The sequence below is a fragment of the Dermacentor variabilis genome, chromosome 7 (assembly GCF_050947875.1).
Source record: "Dermacentor variabilis isolate Ectoservices chromosome 7, ASM5094787v1, whole genome shotgun sequence".
Classification (NCBI taxonomy): Eukaryota; Metazoa; Arthropoda; class Arachnida; order Ixodida; family Ixodidae; genus Dermacentor; species Dermacentor variabilis.
Window position 1 is genome coordinate 175,528,683 of NC_134574.1, and position 25,849 is coordinate 175,554,531.

The following is a 25,849-nucleotide window of genomic DNA, read 5'->3' on the forward strand; positions in this document are numbered from 1 at the left end:
TTGAAACTCACTCGTCCAGTGGTGTTGAGCTGCACTGGTATTTATTGCACTTGACTCTTTTGCTGCGGTGCGTAGCTTGTGAAGAAAGGCATGCAGGCGCGCGCTCCAAGATCGCTATCTCGGAGGCTGCGCTATGCCACATATCAATGGTGCTGCTTGCATGCTGCGCGTGGAAAACCATCGGCTCCACTTTGCTCTCTTGCTGCAGTGCACCATGCAGGCTGACACAGCTTGGCATAACCTTTGAGGTTGCGTCGGCGTGGTATTCTTGGGCGATCACTTTTGGAGGTAGTTTCACTTTCGCATGCCCTATGTGTCCATGTGTATGGCCGACAATGTTTGTGGCACTGTGCCAAGCTTGCTATGTTTGAAGCAGCAGAAGCTTGATGTGGGCGAGTTGGTTTAACATACTTGAAGTAAAGAAAAGAGCGCTACATGTAGCACTCTTTTCTTTTCTTCAAGTTTGCTATGTTTGCACAGGGCCAAGAGTGCACTGTCGGTGGTATAACTTCGACGGGTTCCCGAAATCTTGCGAAAGGCAAAATTTCTCTAAAAGTCATGGAGGCCACTAAAGAAAACTGTTCCAGCTGCATATTCAGCACACTGTGTTGTGTGCCATATGCAGACCAAACACGAGGTACTTCATTCGCATCTCAGCGTGCTAGCTGTTCCCTTCGACTGTGTTGCTGTTTCGCCAGTTTCACGACCATATGAGTGAGCAAAAAAAAAAAAAAAAAAAATGCTGGCTCTCCCGTAATCAGAAGTAGATGCAAGCATGAAATGGATACCGGCAAAGCAGATTGGTTGGAGATGATACTATTCACAATATTAAAATGGGTGTAGTGCATGTTTGCAACTGCACACCCGACCACACCACACTGCACCACGCCATGCTGTGCACTGGTCCATATGGATGCAATAGTTTCCTGTCACAGACAGAACCTCTGCCGGCGCTGCTGGTGCGCCAGACACGCTGCAAACCTCATCGACTGCTAGCATTGAAAAGAGAAAAGGTAACTCTGTCTCCATGCCAGAAGATGACAACTAACTGTATAGCGTCCTGTATGTGCGTTTTGAATGTTGCTGTCGAAAATGACAAATAAAACTTCACCGTACTAAAAGTTACAGCATGAGTGATATTGTGAACAAACAAGTAACTAGCATATATAATGTGGTCTTGACTGGTTGCCCAGATCGTCTCGTTTCGCTCTCGCAACTTGCCCAGATATTCTTGTTTGAGTGCCCAGATAACGGCTCTGGCTTTTGGCTCAAGGTTGCTGACAACAGGAGCTAAAAGCATTTCATGCTTAATAAAAAGTGGAAGCAAAAGACCATCACATTGGAACACAAGGAAGCAATCGCAAAGGCTATCGCATCAGTTGCTAAAAAGTTGTGTTTTGCAGACACTGGAGATTCTTTTACTGTTGCTTTCCAAGTTTACAAGTTTATTGCTTCACAAAGTGGTTACAAGTTTTGACAGATATCAAATACAAAAGGAGGTCCCGTAGTGGTAGACTGTGTTTGGACCTTCGGTCAATGTTAGGTGGTGAGAGGAATGACCACATGGCAGCAATCACAAGGTTATTGGCATACTGTTCGTATAAAACTAGAACAAATATAAGAGAACAATTCAGCAGAAATACACAAAAAATAAATGAAAAGAAAAAAAAGTAAGGAAGTACAAGTGTGTAAGTATGTACAGAGGTATATCAAATGTGAATTACATGCAAATAATAAGCATAACGAAAAAAGAAGTACATATATATAGTCTAATACAAAGACACATCAATTGCTAAAAAGTAATTTAAAAACTATGAGCAATATGTGTGAAATAAGCTATGTTATAAAACTAGGAAAGTCTTAAAAACAATATGCCACGCAGGGAGCAAAAGCAAAAAATTTAAAAGATGTACAGCAATTAAAACAAACTAATCAAATATATTTCAATATCTATTTTAAGTTTGTATGTGGTCTTACACTTTTTTATAACTAAAGGCAAGGAATTGCGCAAAGAAATGCAGGAAAAATGAAATGTGAATTTACCATAATTATTTCACACTTTGGGCAATATAATATTTTAACATTTTTGCCTACTTCATCCATTCCTAGCCTCTCTATCTATCTAGCCTCTTTTGCCACATGTGGCCCAAGTTGTCTACCAGCTTGGGCCACTAGGTATATCCTTGCGGTCATGATGCCATCGTGGTCTTTCTATCATTACAGTGGCTAGAATAGGGGAAGTGTGCACAAGGCGCCGTTTCTCACATGGGCTTCTCGGATGTTTCGCTCAGGGGGCGCTCGCATTTGCTTGCACGTCGCTCGTAGACGGCAGCCAGTGGCAGTCTACTGTAGCCACTCTGGCATTCCAGCTGCTGCACTCAGGCAGCTTGGTGTTCTACGCTCCTTTTTTAGATTAGCTGCAGTCATAACGAAGCCATATCTGAGGAAACTACGATCGCATGGCCTCCGCACTTTGCTTTGCGCTGTTGCGAAAGCCGGTCCAAAAGGCATGCACAGCTGCTCATTCCACACATGTGTCTGGTGCCGTCGATTCTCCAGCGAAGGCCACGTGATCGCAGTTTCACATGTTTACCACACTAAACACAGAGCGTATTAGTGCTGAGATCTGAGTTTATTCAGTCGACAAGCGATGCTTATCTGTTGAACGGCGCGCCTTATTTGACCTATATCCTAAACCGTAATTTTTTATGACCGTGGCATTAGCTCCTAAATAATACTGCGAAAATTACCTTATTGTGACTGCCTTCGTGCCCTCCTGCCCATCTTGCTCCTCATTAACCCATGAGGTCTGAGTTAGGTAATCGGTTCACCTTGTGAGATGACCTGCATTACTGGAGATTCAAAATTGCTGGCATGCTGGTGTTGACTACTAGTTCCTAACAGGCACCATAGCACTGTCTATAAAAAGCTAAAATAACGAGATCCACTCAAGCTTTTTAATTTTTATCAATTTTATTCAGCAAGTTAAGATTAGGCGAAGTGAACATCCACATTGTTATGTTGGTTATGTAGTGTGGCACATCTTCAGATGTTTCTTTTTTTCTCGCATTGATATTCTTTCTTTGTTCAAAGACTTGATGTAGAAGTGAAGTCATGTCAAGATAAAAAACTTCACTATATTGCTTGGCAGTGCTTCTTTGTGGGCATCACAACCGATGGAAGGCACGTGTTGCATACAATGCAAAATATCGGTGACGCTATCTCTTTGGACCTTCTTCCAACTGAACCACATTGTGAAGCCATCCTCCAAAGCTTCCACGAACAAAAAAAGTTGTCTTGAGGGATACAGAAGCCCTCCTTTATCACAAAACTGGGTGAAAGATGAGAGAGCTTCATCTGAATTCTCAACCGATGTCAGCACCTGCTCAAAGCAGTCCCGACATTTCGTTGTTAGTATTTTCCGTCGGGCCACATAGCCAGCGAAATAAAATACCAGCCTTGCATCACTATGCTTCTCCAGATAAGGATGATCGATGGACAAGGATGATGTTTCAAGCATGCTGGAGGCTTCATGGCTGCCTCAGCTGGTCCGACAAATGACACGATTGCGTCGCCTGAACAGTTGCGTGTGTCTGGAGCTTTTACTAAATTATTGAAGCTCAGACAGTTAACAGCAGTAAGGAACTGTGCTGAGGTTGGATGATCATTACATCCCAAAAACTGGCGAATTATGCCAAACAACTTCTCTATGGGATCCTGGCTCAGGCGGGAAGTTAGCAAATATTTGTAACCTACTTGCTCCGTTAAGTATCTTAAAAGCTCCAATGTTCCTTGCAGGGTCACTCTTATTAAACCTTCTGCTGTGCTTGAAGACAAAAAACTTGCTTGTGAGGGGTCTGTTTTGGCTTCCCATTCGTTGATGTAAAGTAGGGAATCACTCAGTACCTGTTCTTCTGGTGAATTCGATCTGAGGGCATCGGATGGAAGTCTCGATGTCACGATGGCAATTAACTTCTGCATAAATCCAACGAAATGTTCTTTCTGCGTTCGGTGTGCCAAGGCTTTGTCAATTTGGCTCTTATAGAAGAAGAGGCCATGTAGAACTTCAGAGCTGAAAAGATGAAAGGCATAATTAACTTTCATTTTTTCAGAATTGTTAGGGTTCAGGTGGACTTCCCTTTGAACTTTGAGCATTGTGGCACATTTGTCCAGTTCATAAGCTATTTTTACTGGCTTCACGTCTACATGCCCTGCTGGTGTCTTGTAACCTGCTTTTACAAAGCCGTTTCTCACACACTTCACTAAGTGTGGAAAGTCCGACAGGAAAAAGAGTCGTCGGTCATTATCAGTGGGGTGGGATGTTGATGGCTTGATAGCTGTTCCTTTACCTGATATTCTGAACTGATGCTACATTGCACGATTCCATGATGCTCTATCGCATGTCACATAGTCCACTCTCAGCCCAGCATTCTCGGTTAGCATCACCACTTCCAAGACGATCTTGGAGAGTAGTGGCGCCTTGACATTGCCCTTAGGTGCAAACACACCAAGAATCTGGTGCCACGAACCTGACAGCAGCTGAAACATTACCACTAATCCGTGGTCACAAGGGACTGTTTTGTCAGATTTGAGTGTAAACGGACCGAGGTCTACAAAACCATCAATCTTTCCACCTCCTGCAACACCCAAGTTTTCGGAAAGTTTCATTTCATCGATTATGAACTCTCCGTGGCGTTCAAAGTCACTCAATTTTTTCGTCTTCATGATGCCTGAAAGCACATGTGCATTGAATCTGAAGCTGCTCTCATACTACATCTTGTATTTCTTGAGGCAGCTTCGGCTGGGCAGAGCAAGTATTTTTCCACTGCGGACGTGTTCGTAAAGTCCAGGACTTTTCATGTGCATGATGATGCACTCGAGTAGGCTCTCTGGACTATAACGTATGCCTTTTGGGGCCTTTCGTCTCCCAGCTTCAAAGCATTGCATGATAGCAGCCTTCTGTTTCGGTGGGAGCATGTCAGTTCTCTTCAGGCTTTCAGGATGGCAGATTGTTCAATCTCCTCATTTTCCTGCTACAGCTTGCAAATCACTTGGTCTGAAGTTTTCACCTTAGTCTTGAGGTGACGCACTGTTTCTGTTTCCGCCTTCATTTTCATGGCAGAGCTCGGTCTTACTTTTTGTTTCTTTTTCCTGCACCTTTGGTTAATCAAAAGCTTTCTGAGATACTTGCACTTCATATAGCAGTTCTCTTCGGGTCCTGAAACTCCCTTGCAATACTTGCTGTAGATGGTGTTATTCCACGCTGTTAAAATCGCATTCGGAGATGCAAACGGGAACTCTTCCAAAAGTCCAGCCCCTGCCCAAACACAGATGGCGTCAACATCCTTCAGCAAAGAAGCTGGATCCCCTGGGGTTTCCAGGGTGATCGGAACCCCTTGCACAAACACTTCACATTTCACCACAGTGTCTACGACTATGAAAAGCACCAGCTTTTGTGCATGCAGAACACTCAAGTTTTTGGGCACAGCTAAGCACACACTATAAGCTACCTTTAATGGTTCTTCGCTGAGAATGTGCTTTCCCCTCCGGCTGGACGGAATATGGACATTCTTATAGTCATGTGCGTCTTCATCATCGGAAGGCACAGAGCAAAACGTTATTCTGCGAAGGTGGTTGCAGCAGCCCATCCTTTCGACGCCTTTTTGATGGCACTGAGGAATGCAAGCTTGACCTCTCTTTAGGCTTTCTTTTCTTTGGAACTGCCTTGGAGAGGTACTTTGGTACATTTGGAAATATTGTTGGTACGGCGCATGGCAAGAGGGGCCTGCTTTGGTCCAAGAGCACTGTTTGGCCATCAATTGAGTGTTCAAAGTGTTGCGAGATGAACCGCTGATCGAAATGCGGCTCACAGACGGCTGCATTGCGTTCAAGCGGCTTGTCTGCTCTCGGTATGCTCCTTTGCCACTTCTGAAACATGGCGTCTTCCTTCGGGATTCCGAACAATGAAAACTTGTTCCTGCATAACTTGTAACCAGTCGTGCAACAGGGCACAAAACAGTGGCTTTGGCGGTGGCTCATTATGTGTCATTCGCACAAACTTTGAAGAAAATCTTAGCAAGCAAACTGAAAAAACTCTGAAAACATGTGTATAAAACTCGCAGTCATCCACTGTAAAAGCACTCTACTCGACGTGTAAACAGGATCGAGCACCATCTGGCGGTGGCATCGCTAGGCAGCATCAGCGACTCCCATAGTGGCCGCTCGGGGATAATCACACTTCCCTTATTCTAGCCACTGTACCATCATCGTCATTCTAGCTTCGCGATCTGACTCTTTTTACGCCTTCTACGGTGACCCAGGGACCCAAGCTGTATAATCGCATGGGCCACTAGGTACAGTCTCGTGATGCCGTCACAGTCGTTGCACTGTAGTCATTCCAGCTTTGTCATCCGACTCTCGCCAAGCCGTCGTCACGCCATCTTCATCACGCATTCGTCATGCATTTTTTGCCACAGCGCTTCGTGCAGTAGAACCTCATTTATACTGTCACGAAAAGACAATTGAAGATGTACCCAGCGTCGGCGAGACAGACAGTTGTACAAGATGGCGTACACAAAACTCAAGCTGGCGTCCTCAGCCTCTGCTTCTTCTTCTTTAGCGCCCACCTCCTGCCGAGCGCGCGTTCAAGTCACTTCTTTTTCAGCGCTGGCATGTGACAAGTAGCGGCATTATCCCCCCGCCAAAAGAAAAGCATCGACCCGATGCTTACTAAACTACGATGCGTACTAAAAGAAAGTGGAGTGTGGTAGTCGTATGAGATCAGTTGGCGCCGCCTTAACGCGCAAATACGGTTTGAGGCGAACAACATGCACTATCTCTGAGTGGTGCTGTCGACGCCGAGGCGACGCAGCACCGTCGGGAATGACCTCATAGTTCACTTCACTAACGCGGCGTATCACTTTGTAAGGTCCAAAGTATCTACTCAGCAGCTTCTCAGACAACCCCTGGCGACGAATTGGAGTCCACACCCAGACTTGGTCACCTGGCTGGTATTCGACTTGCCGATGTCGAAGGTTGTAGCGTCGCGCGTCTGCACTCTGCTGGGTCATGATGTGTATGCGCGCGAGTTGACGAGCTTCCTCGGCGTGTTGAGTAAGTTGCTCGGCGTCGGAAGTAAGTGATGCTTCGGCGTCGTGCGGGAGCATTGCGTCTAGCGTGGTCTGGACCTCGCGCCCGTAGACAAGACGGAACGGTGTGAAGCGTGTTGTTTCCTGAATGGCGGTGTTGTACGCGAATGTAACGTACGGAAGGACTTGATCCCATGTTTTATGGTGGACGTCTACATACATAGACAGCATGTCAGCAATGGTTTTGTTTAGCCGTTCCGTCAGTCCGTTGGTCTGCGGATGATAGGCAGTGGCCTTGCGATGCTGCGTGCAGCTCAGCTCGAATATGTCCTCTATCAGTTGGGCCGTAAAGGCAGTTCCTCTGTCGGTGATGGCATGTGATGGGGCACCATGTCTTAGGACTATCTGATCGATAAAGAACTGGGCAATTTCGTAGGCGGTGGCACATTGTACAGCTTGCGTCTCGGCGTAGCGGGTTAGATAGTCTGTGGCGACTATAATCCACTTGTTTCCACTGGCTGACAAGGGCAAGGGTCCCAGAAGATCCATACCGATTTGATCAAACGGCGCGCTAGGTGGTGCGATGGGTTGCAGTAACCCCTCGGGCTTCAAAGACGGCGATTTCCTGCGTTGACACTCACGGCAGCTTTGGACGTAACGCTTCACCGTGGGAGAAAGTCGGGGCCAGTAGTACGTCTGGCGTACTCTTGCAAGAGTGCGTGAAAATCCCAAGTGTCCAGACCTGGGCTCATCATGGCAGGCTAGGAGAATGTCATCACGGAGGGTGGCAGGTACGACCAATAGATACTCTTTGTCGCTGGCACTCGAGTTTTTCTTGTAGAGGACACCCTTTCGGAGGCAGAAGGTCGAGAGACTGCGAGAAAGGTGTCGTGGAATTGTAACATTCTTGCCTTCTAGGTGATCGATGAGAGGGCGTATTTCGGCGTCCTCGTGCTGTCGTGTGATCAGGTCAGATGCGGTGAGGGCCCCAAGGAATGCGCCGTCTTCGTCCATATCCTTATCGCAAGTTTTGACGGGAGCGCGCGACAACGCGTCAGCATCTTCGTGTTTGCGGCCCGATTTGTATACGATGGTAACATCGAACTCCTGCAGACGGAGACTCCATCGAGCAAGTCGCCCGGACGGGTCTCGTAGGTTGGCGAGCCAACACAAGGAATGGTGGTCTGTCACCACGTTGAAAGGACGACCGTAGAGATAAGGCCGAAATTTCATGATGGCCCACACAACCGCTAGACACTCTTTCTCGGAAGTGGAGTAGTTAATTTCGGCACGTGAAAGGGTGCGACTGGCGTAAGCGATCACTCGCTCGACGCCTTCCTGGTGTTGAACGAGAACAGCGCCAAGACTGATGTTGCTTGCGTCGGTATGCACCTCGGTGTCAGCGTCCTCGTCAAAGTGAGTGAGAACGGGTGATTCCTGCAGGCGCTGCCGTAACTCGGTGAAAGCTGCGTCCTGCTCATCCGTCCAAACGAAGGGTGTGTCTTTTCGCGTGAGGCGTATGAGTGGTTCGGCGATCCGGGAGAAATTTGCAATGAAGCGACGATAGTACGCACACAGACCGAGAAAGCGGCGTACTGCTTTCTTGTCACGAGGAGTCGGAAAAGCAGCAACAGCAGATGTTTTGTCTGGGTCAGGCTGGACACCGTCGGCGTTCACGACATGACCGAGAAACTTCAACTCTTCGTAACCGAAGGGACACTTTTCTGGCTTTAGTGTGAGATTAGCGGAGCGGAGCGCCTCGAGTACTGCCTCTAAACGCTTCAGATGTTCTTCGAAGGTCGCCGCAAACACGACGACGTCATCTAAGTATACTAAACAACTGTGCCACTTCAGACCCGTAAGAACAGTGTCCATCATTCTCTGGAATGTGGTCGGTGCAGAACACAGGCCGAATGGAAGTACTTTAAGTTCGTACAGTCCATCCGGGGTAACGAAGGCAGTTTTTTCGCGATCTCGTTCGTCAACTTCGATTTGCCAATATCCACTCTTCAAATCTATTGATGAAAAATACTTGGTTCGCCGCAGCCGATCTAACAAATCATCGATCCGCGGAAGCGGATAAACGTCTTTTTTAGTGACGTTATTCAACTTTCTATAGTCAACACAGAACCTAAGCGTTCCGTCTTTCTTTATGACAAGGACCACAGGCGACGACCAAGGGCTTTGGGATGGTTGTATGATGTCATCGTCAAGCATTTCTTTCACTTGTGCATTAATAACGTTGCGCTCTTTCGCCGATACGCGATAAGGCAGTTGTCGTATGGGACGAGAATCGTCATACGTGATTATTCGGTGTCTCGTGATGGGCGTCTGGCGTACCTTAGAAGTAGATGCGAAGCACTCCTTGAACCGAAGTAGTAACTCACGCAGCGCTTTTTGCTTTTCCTCCGAAAGGTCTGAATTGATGTCGATGTTGGTGAGTGTGAGAGCTGGGTTTTCCTTTGTCATAGATGCAAAGCATTCAGCAACGTCTGCTAAGGGCTCAGCAAAAGCGATAGTAGTACGACGAAACAGGTGCCGATGTTCCTGGCTGAAGTTCGTCACGAGGAGCGCAGAATATCCACCTCGAAGCATAATGAGACTGCGGGCGGCACATACACCATGAGTCAGCATAAGGGAGGAATTGCCCTCAGCAACCGCTTCGCCGTCACGCAGATCGTCGCATACGACTGCTACCAGGACACTTGCGCGTGGTGGTAAAGTTACACTGTCGGCGTAAACCCGAAGCGCGTTACGTCGGCAATTGTCGCGGCTGTTCGCTGCTCTCTCTGTCGAAAAAGTCACTGTGCGTGCCCGGGGGTTTATAACGGCACCACACTCTCGCAGAAAGTTGACGCCCAAGATGAGGTCTCAAGAGCAATCGCGGAGTATAAGGCAGCTGGCTGGAAACGTGGACCCACGAATTTGTACTTTGACCGTGCACATGCCCAACGGTGTTACGATATGCCCGCCAGCAGTACGAATTTGCGTTACAGACCAAGGCGTGATAACTTTTCTAAGTTCCGTCGCTAGTTTTCCGCACAAGATCAAGTAGTCTGCACCCGTATCCAATAACGCACTAACATGGCGGCCGTCGAGCACAACAGGTATGTCTAGCGAGAGTCTGTCGCTGAGTTCGGCTGCTGTCGTCGCTGAATCGTGCTGAATAGACCGTGCTTGCGTCGATGGGGGGTCTTCGGAAGGGCGATTATCAGCGGCCTCGCCCCCGAAGGTCGCTGTTCTTAGTTTTCCCGGCGAAGGCTTGGCGATCGTCCCTGCGCTGCCATTGGAGGGCTTGTAGGAGCTGGGGAAGATCGCCTGGGGGACGGCGAGCGCGACTGCCGCCGCGGGAACAGTGGCATACCCTGCTGGTTCAAGTACTCTTCAATCGCCCTAGGCCTTTCGCCATATCTGGGCCTTGGTGAAAATGCGGCAAAACCTTGCAGTCCAAGGCAGCGGTATGGGCATTCGCGGTATACGTGACCGGCTTCTCCACAGTGATAGCACAGAGGCCTTCTGTCCGGAATACGCCAGACGTCAGATTTCCTTTCGAGCAGGCGCCGATCCTCCATACGTTGGATCGGTTGCACTGATGGGAGCGGCGGGACGTATGACGCGGCGTAAGACATGGCTGGGATGAAATGGGTCGGAGCGCGGACAGGGACTCGCCCCAAAACTTCCGCATACGACGGCCGCTGCAACTGTGCTGTCACAGGCGGCGCATTGCTGCTTGGGACGGGACCTTGGATCGCTTGCTGCACTTCACTTCTCACGAGGGCAGAAATGGAACCCAGCGTGGGCTGAGGCGGGCAGCTGAGCCGAGCCGTTGAAGCTCCTCACGAACCACAGAGCGGATAAGGTCTCGGAGAACGTCCAGGTTTCCAAAGGCAACCGCGTCCGTCAGTGAAGCAGCATTCGCATGTCTGTCATACGTAGCTGAGCGCTGGTCCGAAGGTGAAGTAGTGTTCATTTGCCTTTCATAGAAGGCTGAGCGATGGTGCAGCATCTTTTCCATCGTGGTGGCTTCGGTTAAGAATTCACCCACGGTCTTCGGCGGGCTTCGAATCAGGCCAGCAAATAGCTGTTCTTTAACTCCCCGCATTAGATGGCGCAGCTTCTTTCTTCTGACATGGTAGGGTCCACCCGACGGAAGAGGCGCGTCATATCCTCTACGTACGACGTCACGCTCTCATTCGGCAGATGAATGCGGGATTGGAGCGCCCGTTCGGCTCGTTCGCGGTGATCAGCATTGGTGTATGTCTCCAGCAAGGCACGGCGGAACTCGAGCCACGATTTCAGGAGCCCTTCTCGGTTCTCGTACCAAGTGCGAGCACCGTCCTCCAAGCTGAAGTACACGTTTCTCAGCTTCGCCGCGTCGCTCCATTCGTTTATCTCAGCAACGCGCTCAAACTGGGCTAACCAGTCTTCAACATCCTCGAAGACATCCCCGTGGAACACTTTCGGCACTCTGAGATTCTGGAGCAGGTACTGAGTTGCCATTGTGGCCGTACCTTGCATAATGGTCGATGGAGACGTCGATGTTCCTTCCATACTGGTCCGTGGGGGCGTCGATGTTGTTGCGGAGAGGTGATCAAGCTCCGGAGGTAATCCTCGGATTCTCCTGCTGGCCCGGTGAACAGGGGTGTCCACTAGTATAGGGCTGGTACTCCGGCTACCAGGAGGAGTTTGTGGCATCGGATGAACCGTACCCAGCACCTCCACCAGTTTTGTCACGAAAAGACAATTGAAGATGTACCCGGCGTCAGCGAGACAGACAGTTGTACAAGATGGCGTACACAAAACTCAAGCTGGCGTCCTCAGCCTCTGCTTCTTCTTCTTTAGCGCCCACCTGTTGCCGAGCGCGCGTTCAAGTCACTTCTTTTTTCAGCGCTGGCGCGTGACAACTAGCGGCAATACATTATAAAAAAAATGCGAGAAAAAAAATATACTAACCGGAAAGACGTACGATCCAAGGTAACTAAAGAAATCTGACAGACCTAACTATTGTTGACGTCTACGTAATGCGAAGCGTCGCGCCAATCGCTACGGCTCAAGACGCTGATGCGCATCGAGCTGGTGCTGCTCCGGCGGCCCGAGACACGTGTTGTTGTTTTGCGATTGCGTGGCGTTATAAGGGGGTGATGGGAAACCTAGACGAAATTGAGCTGGTGGGCGACGCCGGATGCCACCGATGCGAAATGTGATGCCCACATCGCGCGGCCTGCAGCAGGGAACGGCAGTGCAAAGGAAACCCATACGGGTTCCTTGAAAGAAAAGTCTCGCAGATGAAGAAAAATTCGTCCTGGTCTGGGACTCGAACCCAGGACCACCGCATTTCTGGGGCAGCCGCTCTACCATCTGAGCTAACCAGGCGGCTAGCAGATGGCAGGGCGAAGTCAAATTTGTCGACAACACAAAGCAAAGGCAAGAGTTTGACGTAATAGTTTTGCGGAAACCCGCAAGGTGAAGAGAAGTTGAGAGAAGTATGGGTTTCCTTTGTAGCAATTGCTACAAATGGGTGGATGTCTCATTTCCCTAAATAATTACTTCTCTCCACTTTACGGGTTTCCGCAGAACTATTACTTCCAACTTTTGCGTTTGCTTTGAGTTGTTAACAAATTCGATTTCGCCCTGCCATCTGCCAGCCACCTGGTTAGCTCAGATGGTAGAGTGGCTGCCCCGGAAAGGTGGTGGTCCTGAAGTGACCTTCGAAGCTCTCCCAGCCCGCTGTGACGAATTGCTGCATGAAGCCAACAATGCACAGAGAGCCAAGCCACCTATGGACAGCCCAACTGCGCCAGCAAGGCTAGCCACGTTTGGCGGACCGAGTATTGTTAGTTGATTTGCTGTCACTTTCACGGTCTAATGTGAGCAAGAGAACTCCTGGAAAAGGGTATTTTACTTCGCTTTCTCACGGGCTGCAATAATCGTCACAGTCATTTGACAGACGCGGCGGCTAACTGCGGAGTCAGCTCTGGAATCAAGAGAGGCCAGCTTGAGTCAAGCGTGACAACCCCTGTTTACGAGGACCCTCTCCACTCGGTGTGTTCAGTGAAACAAAAGTGCGGGAATGAGTGTGGGATCTCATGCCTTCAAAGGCGGGTCAGCGACGACTACGACGACTTTGGACGAAGGTGGGACGGCAGTTTTCCCTCACCTATGGATCTAGGGAGGACAGAGGGTTTTTAAGCAGTCGTTTTCAGCTGCTCGGTGTGCTTTCTGCTTTGTGCTTCGTTTTCAGTCATCCTAGACTGATGAAATGTAATGTTCTGAGTAATACTTGTTGGGGGGGCTAGTTGGTGCATATTTCCAAAAGAGGGTTGTAGCGCCGAAAAAACACAACACACAGCAAGCGAGACGGGACAGGCGCAACTTCCAACTGTTTATTCACTGCGTATGCGAATAAATATAAGGACAAATAAAGATGGTTAGCAAGAACCACACATGCGCACGACGTTTTTACAAAAAGCGGATAAAGATAGGTGAGGTGCAGACGTATCTCATGCCCGTGTATCTAAAAAACCAGTTTCATTCTTATAAATGGAGATAGATGGGGCGCTAACACAATCGCTACTGTTTCTTTCAATATAGTAGGCCTCCAACAGTTCACGAGCTGTCTGGTCCTTACTTCTGTTTAAAACCTCTGCTTCTTTCAGCCTTGCCACACACTTAATCTTCCTTTCTTCTCCGCAGGCTTTACAATGATGTGGCAGATGAGAACCAGTGCCATTTTGTAAATCCCGATTATGTTCCGCTAATCGGTCGTTAATACAATGGCCGGTTTGTCCGATGTACTTTCTTCCGCATGTGCGAGGTATCTGATATACGACTCTCACGGCACATTTAACAAGCGGAGCTGCATGTCTCTTTTTACAGTCTTCTGATTGAACTGACTGTAAAAAGAGACATGCATCTGGTTTCCAGTGATGGGATTGCCCTACAACTCTTACTGCGGATAGATTCAAAAACTGAACACTGGGTACTAAGAATTCGACTTTTTTTTCACCTCAAGCACATTCAGGTCAGAAGCCTGAAGTTTCAGCATGTAGTGTTTGAACACATCCTCAGCTGATTTAGCATTTTGGTCATCAAGTCCACACTCCAGCACCTGCAGTCGCATTGCAAGCTCAGAATTTGTTGGCATTTTCACCGAATCAACCAAAAAACAGAGATAGCAACAAGTATAAGCGCAGTTGTGTGAAGATAACAGTGTTCTCTCCTTTGTTGCACTGCCAAATGTATTTGAAATTTCATCGCATACATGGCCACGTAGTGGTTAGGCAGGCTGCAAGGCCATAGTGTTCTTTGCGTGTTTGAAATTGTGCACACCATTGTGCAAGTACTGCAGTGAAGGGCAATAATCGATATAGTGAAGTCTTTTCGGCTGCCTCTTCAACTTTGTAATAATGCAGTTCAAGTGTATATGTATTTTTTGCTTTGTTTCTGTTAAAGGGCCTTGCTTTCTTCTCTGCAATGATTGTGAACTTGATAGTTAAGGGCAGAACAACAAACAAGTTTATTTGTAGAAGAACCTGGCTGGTGGCGGTCGGTTTGGGTTGCGAAATTCCGCTTGATATACAGGCCACACCTTTGCCGCCGGCACTGGTCGCCATCACACCTGACATCACAGATGTCGCTCTGTGTTTCTCAAATAATCTAGCAAAGAAGCTGTACCCTTTACCCCATGACATAATCTTGTTTTTAAGAAAGTGGTAAAGAGTGCTCAATTTCAATTGAACAACGGAATTTCGCGGGTATAATTGGCCATAAACACCCATTAAGAGTGATTGAGTGAATGCATGAAAAAGCTCACTTGTGTGCATAATTTAGCTATGTCATTTTAAATCAATGTATGTTAGTGATCTGCCTGTTTAGTATCACTGGTCATGTGTTATGTAGCTCAGTGACACATTGACAACGGTTAATGAAATGGTGCAGGATGGTGGTCCTGTGATTTTGCCCTTGTCGGCAGCACTCTCCAGATACGTCGCGTACCTGAACAAGCTTCTGCCATACGTTGCACTCAGGTCAGTGCCTGTTTTGCCTGTTGCTTGGGGGCACCTCAACATGACATGCAAAAATAACCTCTTTCTTGTAATTTTTGTTCACTTATTTGTTATTGTCATCTTTTTTTTTTTCCAGTTTAAGAGCAGGCACTAGCTCACCAACTTCTGACACAAAGTGTCATGAACTGCGGGCAAAGCTCGGGCATGTTGTTAACCGTGTTGTCGTCAAATTTGACAAGATGAGCCGATATCTGCTGTTGCTGTCAGCGAAGGGTAAGTTTGAATTGCTTTCCAGGCATTGAAATTCATAAGAAACATAGGGATCTATCAGCAGTATGTTTAAGAGGTTACTGACGTAGTCTTTATATATCAATTCTTTAAGCTAATTTCTTTAAATTACCTTCAGAGATTATTTATTACCATGGGGAAGGATACTGAGGCACATGTGAACAAAAACATTGACACATTGGGAGAGCAATCCTAGAATGAGTAAGAAGAACTAAAAATCAATCGAAGTGAAACAGTAGAATCTCATTAATTCGAACTGACGCTGGTCATTCTGTCAAAATTATGTTTATATTCCAATCTGTAAAACGCCCAGTAATTTTAATGTGTAAGTGTTTGCAAGGATAAATGTACACATGCCCCACTGCCAACCATGCCCTCAGCAGCATGCCAACTACTCAGTGACACGACTCTGCAATGCGTCCGCACGCTGGCTGCTAATCCCATTTCCCACTGCAACTACTGTAGTTTGGTGCATATAACTGGTTCCAAAAATTCAATAAATTTAACAGTAAGGTTGGAGTGTGGGTTAGTATATGCTAATTTGGCCTTGAGGTGGCAGTTTCCCAGCAGCACACGCCGCACTGTTGCGAAGCCACACTTCTGGGACTCTTCACTCATGTGTTAACTCAGTGCACATACGCCGTCTAATGCAGCCCGGCCTGTAAGTCGTCCAAACTCCGTGTAATTCGCGCACATTTTTGGGCCCCACAGAGTTCAAATTATTGAGATTTGACATACAGTAGCTGACCGATTTTCCAGACTTCGCAGGGGCCGAAATATAGTAAAAAATAAATCGAACAGTTAGAAAAATCGAGCAGTCCTAAAAACTTGTTCAGCCAAAAGAAGTTTACTAAGCTTAGAGCGGCTTAAAAAAAATCTCAAATAATGCCCTGCCTCAGGCAAACAGCAGGTTTGCTCGGATTTGCACAAGAGTGACGTCGCCTACGTATACAGTGTGACAAGAGTGTCACTGCAATGATGATCTTCGCCAACAGAAGTTCACCATGGTGATCCAAGAAACGAGCCACATTTTTTCACACCACCTAACTCTCCTGAAGGCACACGAGGTGGTGCCAATCACTCAAATGGAAAGTTGCGCAAACATGTATGAAGATGAGACATCTCCGAGACACACCTGCTCAGTGGACACATCATGTACAAAATAGCAACTGGGTGGGGGGGGGGGGGAGAACAAAAAAGCAGATCTCCCATAGTGATTATGATGGTAGTGCTGACCAAAAAAAAGGAAGAAAATAGAAAAGGTGCCATCCCCTTAAGTGTTTTGACAATCCAGGAAGAGCGGGCATGGCCTCCGAGACCAGAGTATGGCACGCTCTTGCTATTAGGGCTATTCTTTTTTTTACCTACACTTAGTGCAAGCTCGTGTAGACGAGTGTAGTGCCGGGCACAGGCTGTGACGTCGTGTGCTGTGCTTGGCTCGCTGGGCTCTAGCCAATCTGACCAGACAGCACGTCGTCTTCTGCATCAGTGGATTAAAGGCGCGTGACTTCGTACTTACAAGGTTGCGTATATGCTCTTACCTGAAACTAAATGGTAATGTAGCAGTTTCCTTTCTTCAACAAATCAAGACCTACTGCAGCAAAATACATAGCGAATGCACAGTGCACGAAGACAGCTTCTCAATGCGTATAATACAGCTTGGAGTCTGAAACAGCCTGCACGATCCGTGAGTAGGACAATTTTATCTTCTTGAAGATTAGGCCACCTTCCTCTGTGACACATGGTCCCGCCAGCACTTCGCTACTGTCCTCGCAGCGAATATCCACTATCGTCACTATATCAGCGCTAACATTCCCAGACAAAATGGCACCACGCATTTGCAACGCCAGCCTGCTTGTTTGTCATCTGCTGCCTACACTCATTGAAACCACAGTGTAGAAAGTAGTTTTCACACTACACAACAGCTATAACAAATGGCTTCATGTAGGTGGGCGGGGCTACACTTTTCTACGCAAACTAAAAAAAAAATGGCAACTTCCTACACTAGCTACACTCTGTAGCCAGCGTAGGTAAAACAAACAAACAAAAAATAGCCCTATTGATAACATGCACCTCCCAATCTTGGAGGCTATAGAGCAGGTCATTGGATGCCAAGCCTGACCAAGCCAGCGGAAAATAAAACGTGACGGTGTCCAAGATCAGTTAGCGTCGCTTGGAACGAGCGCTTTATTCCAGAAAATCGCACTTTGGGGCCTAAATTTTTCAAAAAAATCGCTTTTGAGAATGCATTAGCTCTACAGGAACCCTGATGGTGCATATTGTCAATTCGGAATGTGTAGTCCGGAATACCCATCAAGTCTGAATTTTTCGAGTCTGCAAAATTTGTCAGCTACTCTATAGAGGTACGCAATATGGTACAAACTGGAACATTACTGAACATTAGGCAATGCATACAAATATAACCAGCTCGTAAAGACAATAATCATGTGACAATAATTTAAGGTGTAACATGGAACATTATGGCTGCTAAGTTAGATGTTGAAATAGAAGTTGACTATTGTTTACTTTTCAGGCAGTAGACAATAAGGCCATCAGTATAACAGTGGAATGTCAAGTGTGCTGATTAATTAACCTACTGCAATGGCTTGGTGGCTGTGGCATGCTTCTGTGCTCAAAGTCGTGGATTCGATGCCTGGTCACAGAGGCCACATTCTGATGGAGGCGGTATGCAAATACATTTGTGTACCATGCTGTGGGCGCACGTTGAACAATGCCAGTGTGGTCAAAATTAAACCCTCCACATAGTGTCCCTATAAGCCACTATGCCCCAGTTTGGGGATGCTAAACCCTATAATTTAAACAAGTTTGACTCTTTCTTTACTGCTATAAATGTGGTCATTTGTGGTGCTTTTGTGTTTTAACATGTTATTTCAATATGTAATAATCCCAACATATACCATGGTACATGAAATTGTAACCTGATCACTGATGTTTTGAATAAAAGTAAAGGTGTCACAAATTTTGGCAAGACAAACATCTATAATTGAAAAAACAAACATTAAGGAAACCAACTCTAAACAATGCAAAGCACGAGTTAATTCCACACATCCTTTAAAGCCCCAATACACAATGTATTGGCAAGTTCAAAATATTTACTTTGAGCCCGCCGGCTTTGCCGTGTCACCTCAACATTGCTTTTTCCGACGAAAAGTTGTTGGGCCCTCCGATGCCGTTTATTTGGCGTTGCTGTCTTCACGGTCCAGTCCAAGAGGCCAGGAGGTCAGGGCGGTGGGATGACTGATGCACCTGAATTGCCCGGCTAACTTCGCTAGCCTGCAGGTTGTAGCCACAGGGACTCTCTGAAATGCAGCCGTCAGCCCATAGCTGAGGTCTCCGGTGGGGCGCTTGCTGAACTCAAGGGTTGTAGCTGTGGCAGCTGAAGCACAGCTTCCACTCGATTGCTACCATTTCCATGAGCCATCCGTCATGTCAGGCCTCCAGCTCTTTCTCTTGCACATTGTCTCAGCGCATAGCTGGGCTGCTCTTTTCTGCTATGTGTCCTTTTCAACATTGGCCATTGCGGTATCGTGGCCTATGGGCCGACGAAGAAGAGTGCCGACCAACCATAACCCAATGAATGATCCCTCCATGTGCATTTTTCAGCTTCTTTTATATATTCAGCTCTTTTGGTTTGGCCGCTTTTCGCGCATCTTCTTTCCCTTTATCTCTTCCTCTGCCGCCTCTTGCTTTCTTGCTCTTTTTTCTTATCTTCTGTTCTTTTCCCTCTTTCTTTATTACCGCATGACAAATGAAGGAATAATTACCCAGAGTTATTGAGAATTATTATGAAAAACTTGAAAGTACCTTGAGGAATATGAATGAAAGTAATCATTTGCTAATTTTTTAGTATAAGTATTTAGAGTAAAAAAAATCTGAAGTATACAAAATATGCACCTGGGGCTCCTAGTTCCCTTCTTCTGTAAGTTAGACCATGCAGAAAAGTATGCAGATTTATTCGCGTAAATTCTAGCCATAGTAATGCCCATGCTACGCAGTAAAGCCGTGGCTTCGCAAGTGTGAAAACTAATAAATGCCTATTGTGCATTCAGCATTTGTTTTTACTGATTGTAGCAGGCACCTGATTCCTTTTTTGCTTCATTCTTTGGGCATCTAAAGCAATGGCTGTCAGGTTGGGGAAGCATGTAAACCCAAGCCTCCTCATAGCTGATTACACTAGAATCTCGACGATACAATTCTCTCGAGATGGCAAAAAAAGTCTGCCATAAAATGGTAGACTTGCTCAAAATTTCAACTTCTCATCTTTTTCCCCTACAGTCCTAAGGCCTTCCTTTATCTCATGGCAAAATCAGGGTGCCTACCAACTGGAAAAACCACAAATGGACGGTTTACAAAATAGTGAGTGCCATCTGGCGCACAACAGGCAAAGCTGCAGCGCTTTGCATCCGAGAGTGTGTGGTTAGGAAGCGAGTTTCGTTCCTCGGCTTCTGCATACCTCTGCCGCGGCAACCGCGTATGTTCACTACGGCAAAAATAATTGGATACGCCGTCACTCCGTTCCAGTTTTCGTACATTTCATGGTCCTCCAACTTCTCGAATCGTACCATTCAAACTGATCGCGTGTGGCAATATCTGCTTTCTATGACTGCCACTATTCTCCTGCCTCATCGAGGCTCAGCACTGAAGGAAGATTACGTTAAAAGTTTTGTATATTTGGAAGCTGCTGATGCCAGCACGGGACTGATGCAAGCGACATGCACTCCTTCAACAAAGAGCGGAGTGCATGTCGGTGAAACACACTGCCGATGTGTCGCCGAGTGCCCACACTTGGTTTCGCACACTGGCCGTGCGCAGCAAACACCGTGTATGGCGGCGCGCCTTATTTGCTCTTTTCTGCCGACAGAGTATAGAGAGAACCAACTCTGTGTTCATTTAACTGCGGCATAATTGTCCAGATTCTAAAATGTTCACGAAAATAAACGCTTTATGACTCGCGGCGTATTCATTGCAAACGCTGTCAGCTGCTGCTTCGACAAGCGAGAGCTAAGCTTACTGGCTTGAGCGATCGGCGGCTGCCAACAAAGGTGGCGCGATGAGCGTGATGCTCCGCTTAGGAGAGTTTACCGTACTGATATGGCTCATCTGCAACAAAGCAAACTTTCACGGAGTTGTTTGTCTTATTACGATGGCACTTTTTTGCGTACGATAAGTACGGGAAGTCTCAAACGGTGCGCTGTTCTCTAGACTGTAGTATATGCACTAACTGCCACCGATGAAGACGGTATGCCTTGCTCGCTGGCCATGGGTGTCGCCGGTTATGCAGCAGCTTCTGCTAGCAATTGAACGCATAGTTGTTTGCAAACTCTTTAACGCATTCATCAATATTAAGAGGCCAAATGAAAAATACATTTGGATATCCATACACTGTCGGCAAAGCAAACCAGGCAAACTCCGTTGCATGGTGGTCGCTCTGCGCTGCCTGTCGGCGACACCAGCTGCCCTCGGATGGTGTGTTTCGATCACTTCAGTGGCATAGTACTGGGCACTGATTGTCATATGAGGCGCACTTTCGACATCACTTTATAATATTTATTATAATTACATATCAACGACAACTGAGTGACACAACTGCGCTTTCACAAGCGCTATCCGTCCTCGTCCATCTTGTGCTTTCCACATTCTGGCAAGATGCGGCTGCATTTAAGGGTGTCTCGAAGCTTGCAGGCCGAAATAACCTCGCAGTGGTGGCATCTGACAAATCAGTAGCCGCTGTGGGGATGCGCGACTGACGCGCGTCCCCAGATATCTTGTTTCCCCCATCTCCTGCAATCCCGCTTCGCCGCGTGGCCTGCATGACGCCCGCGGCGGTCGATGTGGTTGAAGCGCAGGGCGAGAGATGGCGCAAGTGTTGCGCTGCTACCGGCGGGGTTACTTAGGTGTGGCAGCGGAAGGCGCTCTCTCTGGGATTCGGGACAACAAGCGGGACGGACGTGCCGTGCCGCGCGTGCGCCGATCCATGCTTCTGCGAGACCGTCTCGCGTGGCCGCCTTGGAACGCGCCACCATTTGCGTGACCGTACACGCGAACGACCAGGCGTTGGGATCCAGCATGGGGCGAACATATTCGCTCGCTATCCGGTCGCGGTGAGTCGGACTTCTAGATTTGTCGCGCGCCCATCGGCATGTTTTGTGGATAGCAACTCAGCTAGCAGGCATTGATTTATGAAAGGTGCAATAAATGCCCTTGTGACTGTTTGCACTACTGTACTGTCGTTCCTTTGTCCCAAGAGCATGGGGGAGGAGAACCTCACATCTGGCTGCCCAACGTGGAATTCCTCGGGCATCGGACAATAGTTTTAACAGTTTTGCTTCATTCGAGACCTTTGTTTGAACCGAAGCGTAGGGCTAGCGCGGATTTTGATCGCTAGCGTTGGCAGCGTGCTTTCTTGAGTGAGGCGACGGTAGCTGTAGTGTGTTTGAACATGTCAACATCCTAAGCCTTTTCGCAAGTGTTTTTTTAAATGACATTCGTTGGTACGAGAGCCACGTGGTCTGCATCCTGGGAGAGCGAGGCTTAGCGCCCGCGGAGCAGAGGCAAGCCTGAAGCGAGTGAGTACGGAAGCCTTGTGGGTGGTCCGAATTTCTTATGTAAATAGCTTCTTCTATCTCTTTGACTCTGTTGAAGTCGCGGCTCTGGGAGCCGGGTGGCCGCGGGCCACGGGTGCCACTACGGGCTGACTGGTATTGCGGCCTGCACCGGGCTCTCCGACACCGTCTGGAACAGTGGGCACCATCAACTCGGATGCTGTGTGCACCGAGTGGAGTAGGACCATCTCACAGAGCTGAGTCTCCTCGCGGCTGCCTGTTTTGCGCTCATTTTGGGTGTTCTTTTTGGATGCCGGTTGTTGTCAAGGTAGCGACGCTTTAGGCCTAAGGCTTAACGAAGCTGCCTGTCGCACGTGGAGGGACACAACCTGGTGGACCGTGGCGTTGAGGTGTTGCAAGTAGCTTCCCTCATTCTATTTAGCCTCGCACGAATTGAAATTACTCGTTCGACTCAAGGAAGCGAGCTTCGTTCACGTGAACTTAGCATCTGAGTAGCTGCCTGATCTTTTGCTAGCCGAGTTGAACATCGTACCACGTGGGCAATGCGCATGCCGAATTCCTCTCCCTTGCACTACGTTAGTGTTTGCCGAGTGTGTTGAGTGTACGCAGTGTGAATGGAGTCACCCCTGGTTTTGGTTTGCCGTCCCCTGCACATCATCTGCGCTGCTGCCCCGGACTACGATCGAGTCACCCCGGGCGATGGTAATGCTGTGGCCAGTTCGGCGCAGCGACTTCGGCGGCCTCCTGCATCCAGCTCACAACCCTCGGCGGCGGACAAAAGAGCCGGCGGTCACCGACAGCTACGGTGGCTCTTGTCAGCAGGGCGCGTCGGCGCGAGTGACGCTTGCTCGTACCGACTACTGCGTCGTCATTTCCAGAGTCCTGGCCTGGAATCGTGCCGCCGGGTCTGCAAAGCTGCTGCTGTGACCGGCGGACGCCAGTGGTGTACCCAGGGACAATGTGGGCTCGCATGTTATGGACAGCGTGTGGACATTTCCTCAGCGCGGCCACTGTTGCATGTACTATCTTGTTCGCGAAGCACGTGTTGATGTTAGACTCTGTGACATGTTTCGTTGGAATATGTAGTGATTTAAGGTTGGGGGGATGTGGGGATGCGTGACTCTCACGCCTCCCCTGAGATCTAGTTTTCCCGCATGGCTCGTCTCCTGCAGGGCGGCTTCGCCCGCCGCGTGGCCTGGCGCCCGTGGCGGTCGGAGTGGTACAAGCGCGGTGCGAGAGATGGCGCGAGCGTCGCGTTGCTGCGGGGTTACTTGGGTGCGGGAAAGACAAGGCGCTGTCTCTTGGGTTCGAAATCATCAAGTGGTACGGACATGCCGTGCCGCGCGTGCGCCGACCCATGCTTCTGCGAGACCGTCTCGCGTGGCCGCCTTGGAACGTGCCACTGTTCACGTGACCATACACGCGAACGACCAGGCGTTGGGATCCAGCATGGGGCGAACATATTCGCTCGCTACCCGGTCGCGGTGAGCCGGACTTCTAGATTTGTCGCGCGCCCATCGGCATGTTTTGTGGATAGCAACTAGGCTAGCAGGCATTGATCTATGAAAGGTGCAATAAATGCCCTTGTGATTGTTTGCACTACTGTGTTGTCTTTCCTTTATCCCAAGAGCACGGAGGAGAACCCCACACCGCAAGTAGCACGATAAGCACTGGCTCTGCGAGAAGCGAGCAAGTTGTGTGCTTTAAAGGCAGCGCCAGGCGTCGCTTATCCATGCTGCTTTCCTCGCCGGATAGCTCTTCTCGGATGGAAACCAGAATGAACTCGTGCTCTGTTTGCTAGTGAAGCAATTTGTGCACAATATGGAACACAACTAGCTGGCCTTTTCACGAAAATACCACGATCAAAACCATCACGAACTGGCGTCTCAAAGCGCGCTAGGGCTGCGTTGGTCGTTCGTTTGCTCCTCATTAATAATCATGTAGAGGGCGCTTGTGACACCCGTGTTTTACTCTTGAAATATCAAGAGTAGAAAGCAGACCGTTATATGTGGCCTTTTTAGACATTACAGGGGCATATGACAACATAGACCGCAACATTTCGTGGGATATTCTGGAAAGGGAAGGCTTAGATGATCACTGTACAGCTTTCGAGAGAGACTTACCTAGAAAATACCGTTTGCGTTGAATGGGAAGGAATGAGGAGCGAGGAGAAAGTCCATATCAACGAGGGACTGAGGCAGGGGTGCCCTTTATCCCCACTGCTGTTTATGATGTACATGGTGAGGATGGAGAGGGCACTAGAAGTAATTAATATCGGGTTTAATCTCTCATACAGACAGGCGGGTACAGTAGCTTCCAGGTTTATTTTATGCGGACGACATTGTGTTGCTTGCTAACAAGCAAAGTGATTTGCAACGTCTCGCTAATATGTGTGGACAGGAAGGCGAGAATGTAGTAGGTTTGAAATTTAGTGTTAGAAAATCAGGTGTTATGGTATTCAATGAAATCAGCGAACAGACAGTGGCAATACAGAGCCAGGAAATACCTTGGGTAAGAGAATATAAATACCTTGGTATATGGATAAACGAAGGCAATAGATACATGGAAACACAGGAAAAAACAATAACATCAAAGGGGAAGAGAAATGCAGCCATAACAAAGCACAGAGCACTATGGGGATACAATAGGTACGAGGTGCTCCGGGGTATATGGAAAGGTGTAATTGTTTTAGGACTGACTTTTGGAAATGCAGTTGTTTGCTTAAAATCAGGGGTGCAATCAGGACTCGATGGGAACCAAAGCTCAGTGGGAAGCCTCACATTGGGTGCTCACTGGAAGACTACAAATGAAGCTGTGCAGGGTGATATGGGCTGGACTAGTTTTGAAGTGAGGGAAGCTCACAGTAAAGTTTATTATGAAGAATGACTGAATAATATGGAAGAAAGTAAATGCGCTGGGAGAATGTTCAGGTATATGTACAGGAAGAACATTGATTTATAGTGGAGGAAGAGAACTAGGAAGCTTACCAGCAAGCATGCGGCTTGTAGGGTCGGCAACTCATCCATAAAGAATGTCAAGCGGAAAGTCAGAGAGGCTGAAATAATCTCGTAGGTGGCGGCAATGGAAAAGAAACCTGCCTTGAGTAACTACTCAAAAGAGGAAAAAACGAAATCAGGGAAGAAACAATTTGTGATAACTCAAAGGGAAGCTCATTCCTTTTCGAAGCGAGATCGGGACGCCTTAGAATGTGCACCTATAAAGCGAGTTATAAGGAGAAAAAAGAAGCATGTGCTTGCTGAGGTAAAGCTAGGGAAACGATGGAGCATGTTTTATTAGAATGTGAAGACGTTTGCCCAGCGGTCGATTTAGGTACCACTGGCCTCCTTGAAGCCCTTGGGTTCAGCGAGAGCAGTGGAAAAGTAAACATGTCCGCAATAGAGATTAGTAAGAGGCAATTGGAAGATTGTTAAAAGAAACATAGGGAAACAACAAAATACGGAGACGTAGAATAGCATAGTTCGCAATAGGGGATCAGAAAATTTGGTTGTGGGAGTTCATTGTGTTTTTTTTTACGTAGATAGGACATTAGGCAGGATGATAGCAAGAGCTTGGTGGTGCGACCCACCACCCTGCAAAGGGGACGCTCATAACATCCATCCATTCATTCGTGCATGCGCAACAGTATTTTTGCAAACCGTCCATTCTCGGGGATTTTGAATAGTCTGGAAATACTCAGGGAAAACTCAGGCAATTTGTGCTTCTATCAGGGAAAATTAGCTTTAATTTTATTGAAAGGGAAGGAAAGTCGCAGTAATGCTGGCTTGCATACCAGAGATGGATCATAATGAATTGTCTTTTGATGCCATGCCGTCGGCTGGAGGAGTTGCCAGTGTACAGTCAATGGCGGTTTTTTCAATGGTCA

General features: G+C 47.9%; 1 protein-coding gene across 6 annotated transcripts in view; it reads left to right on the plus strand.

Annotated features, from left to right (window-relative positions):
- The window catches only part of LOC142588526 (protein phosphatase 1 regulatory subunit 21-like), a 260,138-nt gene that overhangs the window by 88,186 nt on the left and 146,103 nt on the right, over positions 1-25,849 (plus strand). For all 6 annotated transcript variants that reach the window (XM_075700363.1, XM_075700361.1, XM_075700359.1 and 3 more), the window contains 2 exons: positions 15,027-15,115; positions 15,231-15,367. In XM_075700363.1, the coding sequence (XP_075556478.1) occupies positions 15,027-15,115; positions 15,231-15,367 (226 nt within the window). The remainder of the gene's footprint in view (positions 1-15,026; positions 15,116-15,230; positions 15,368-25,849) is intronic.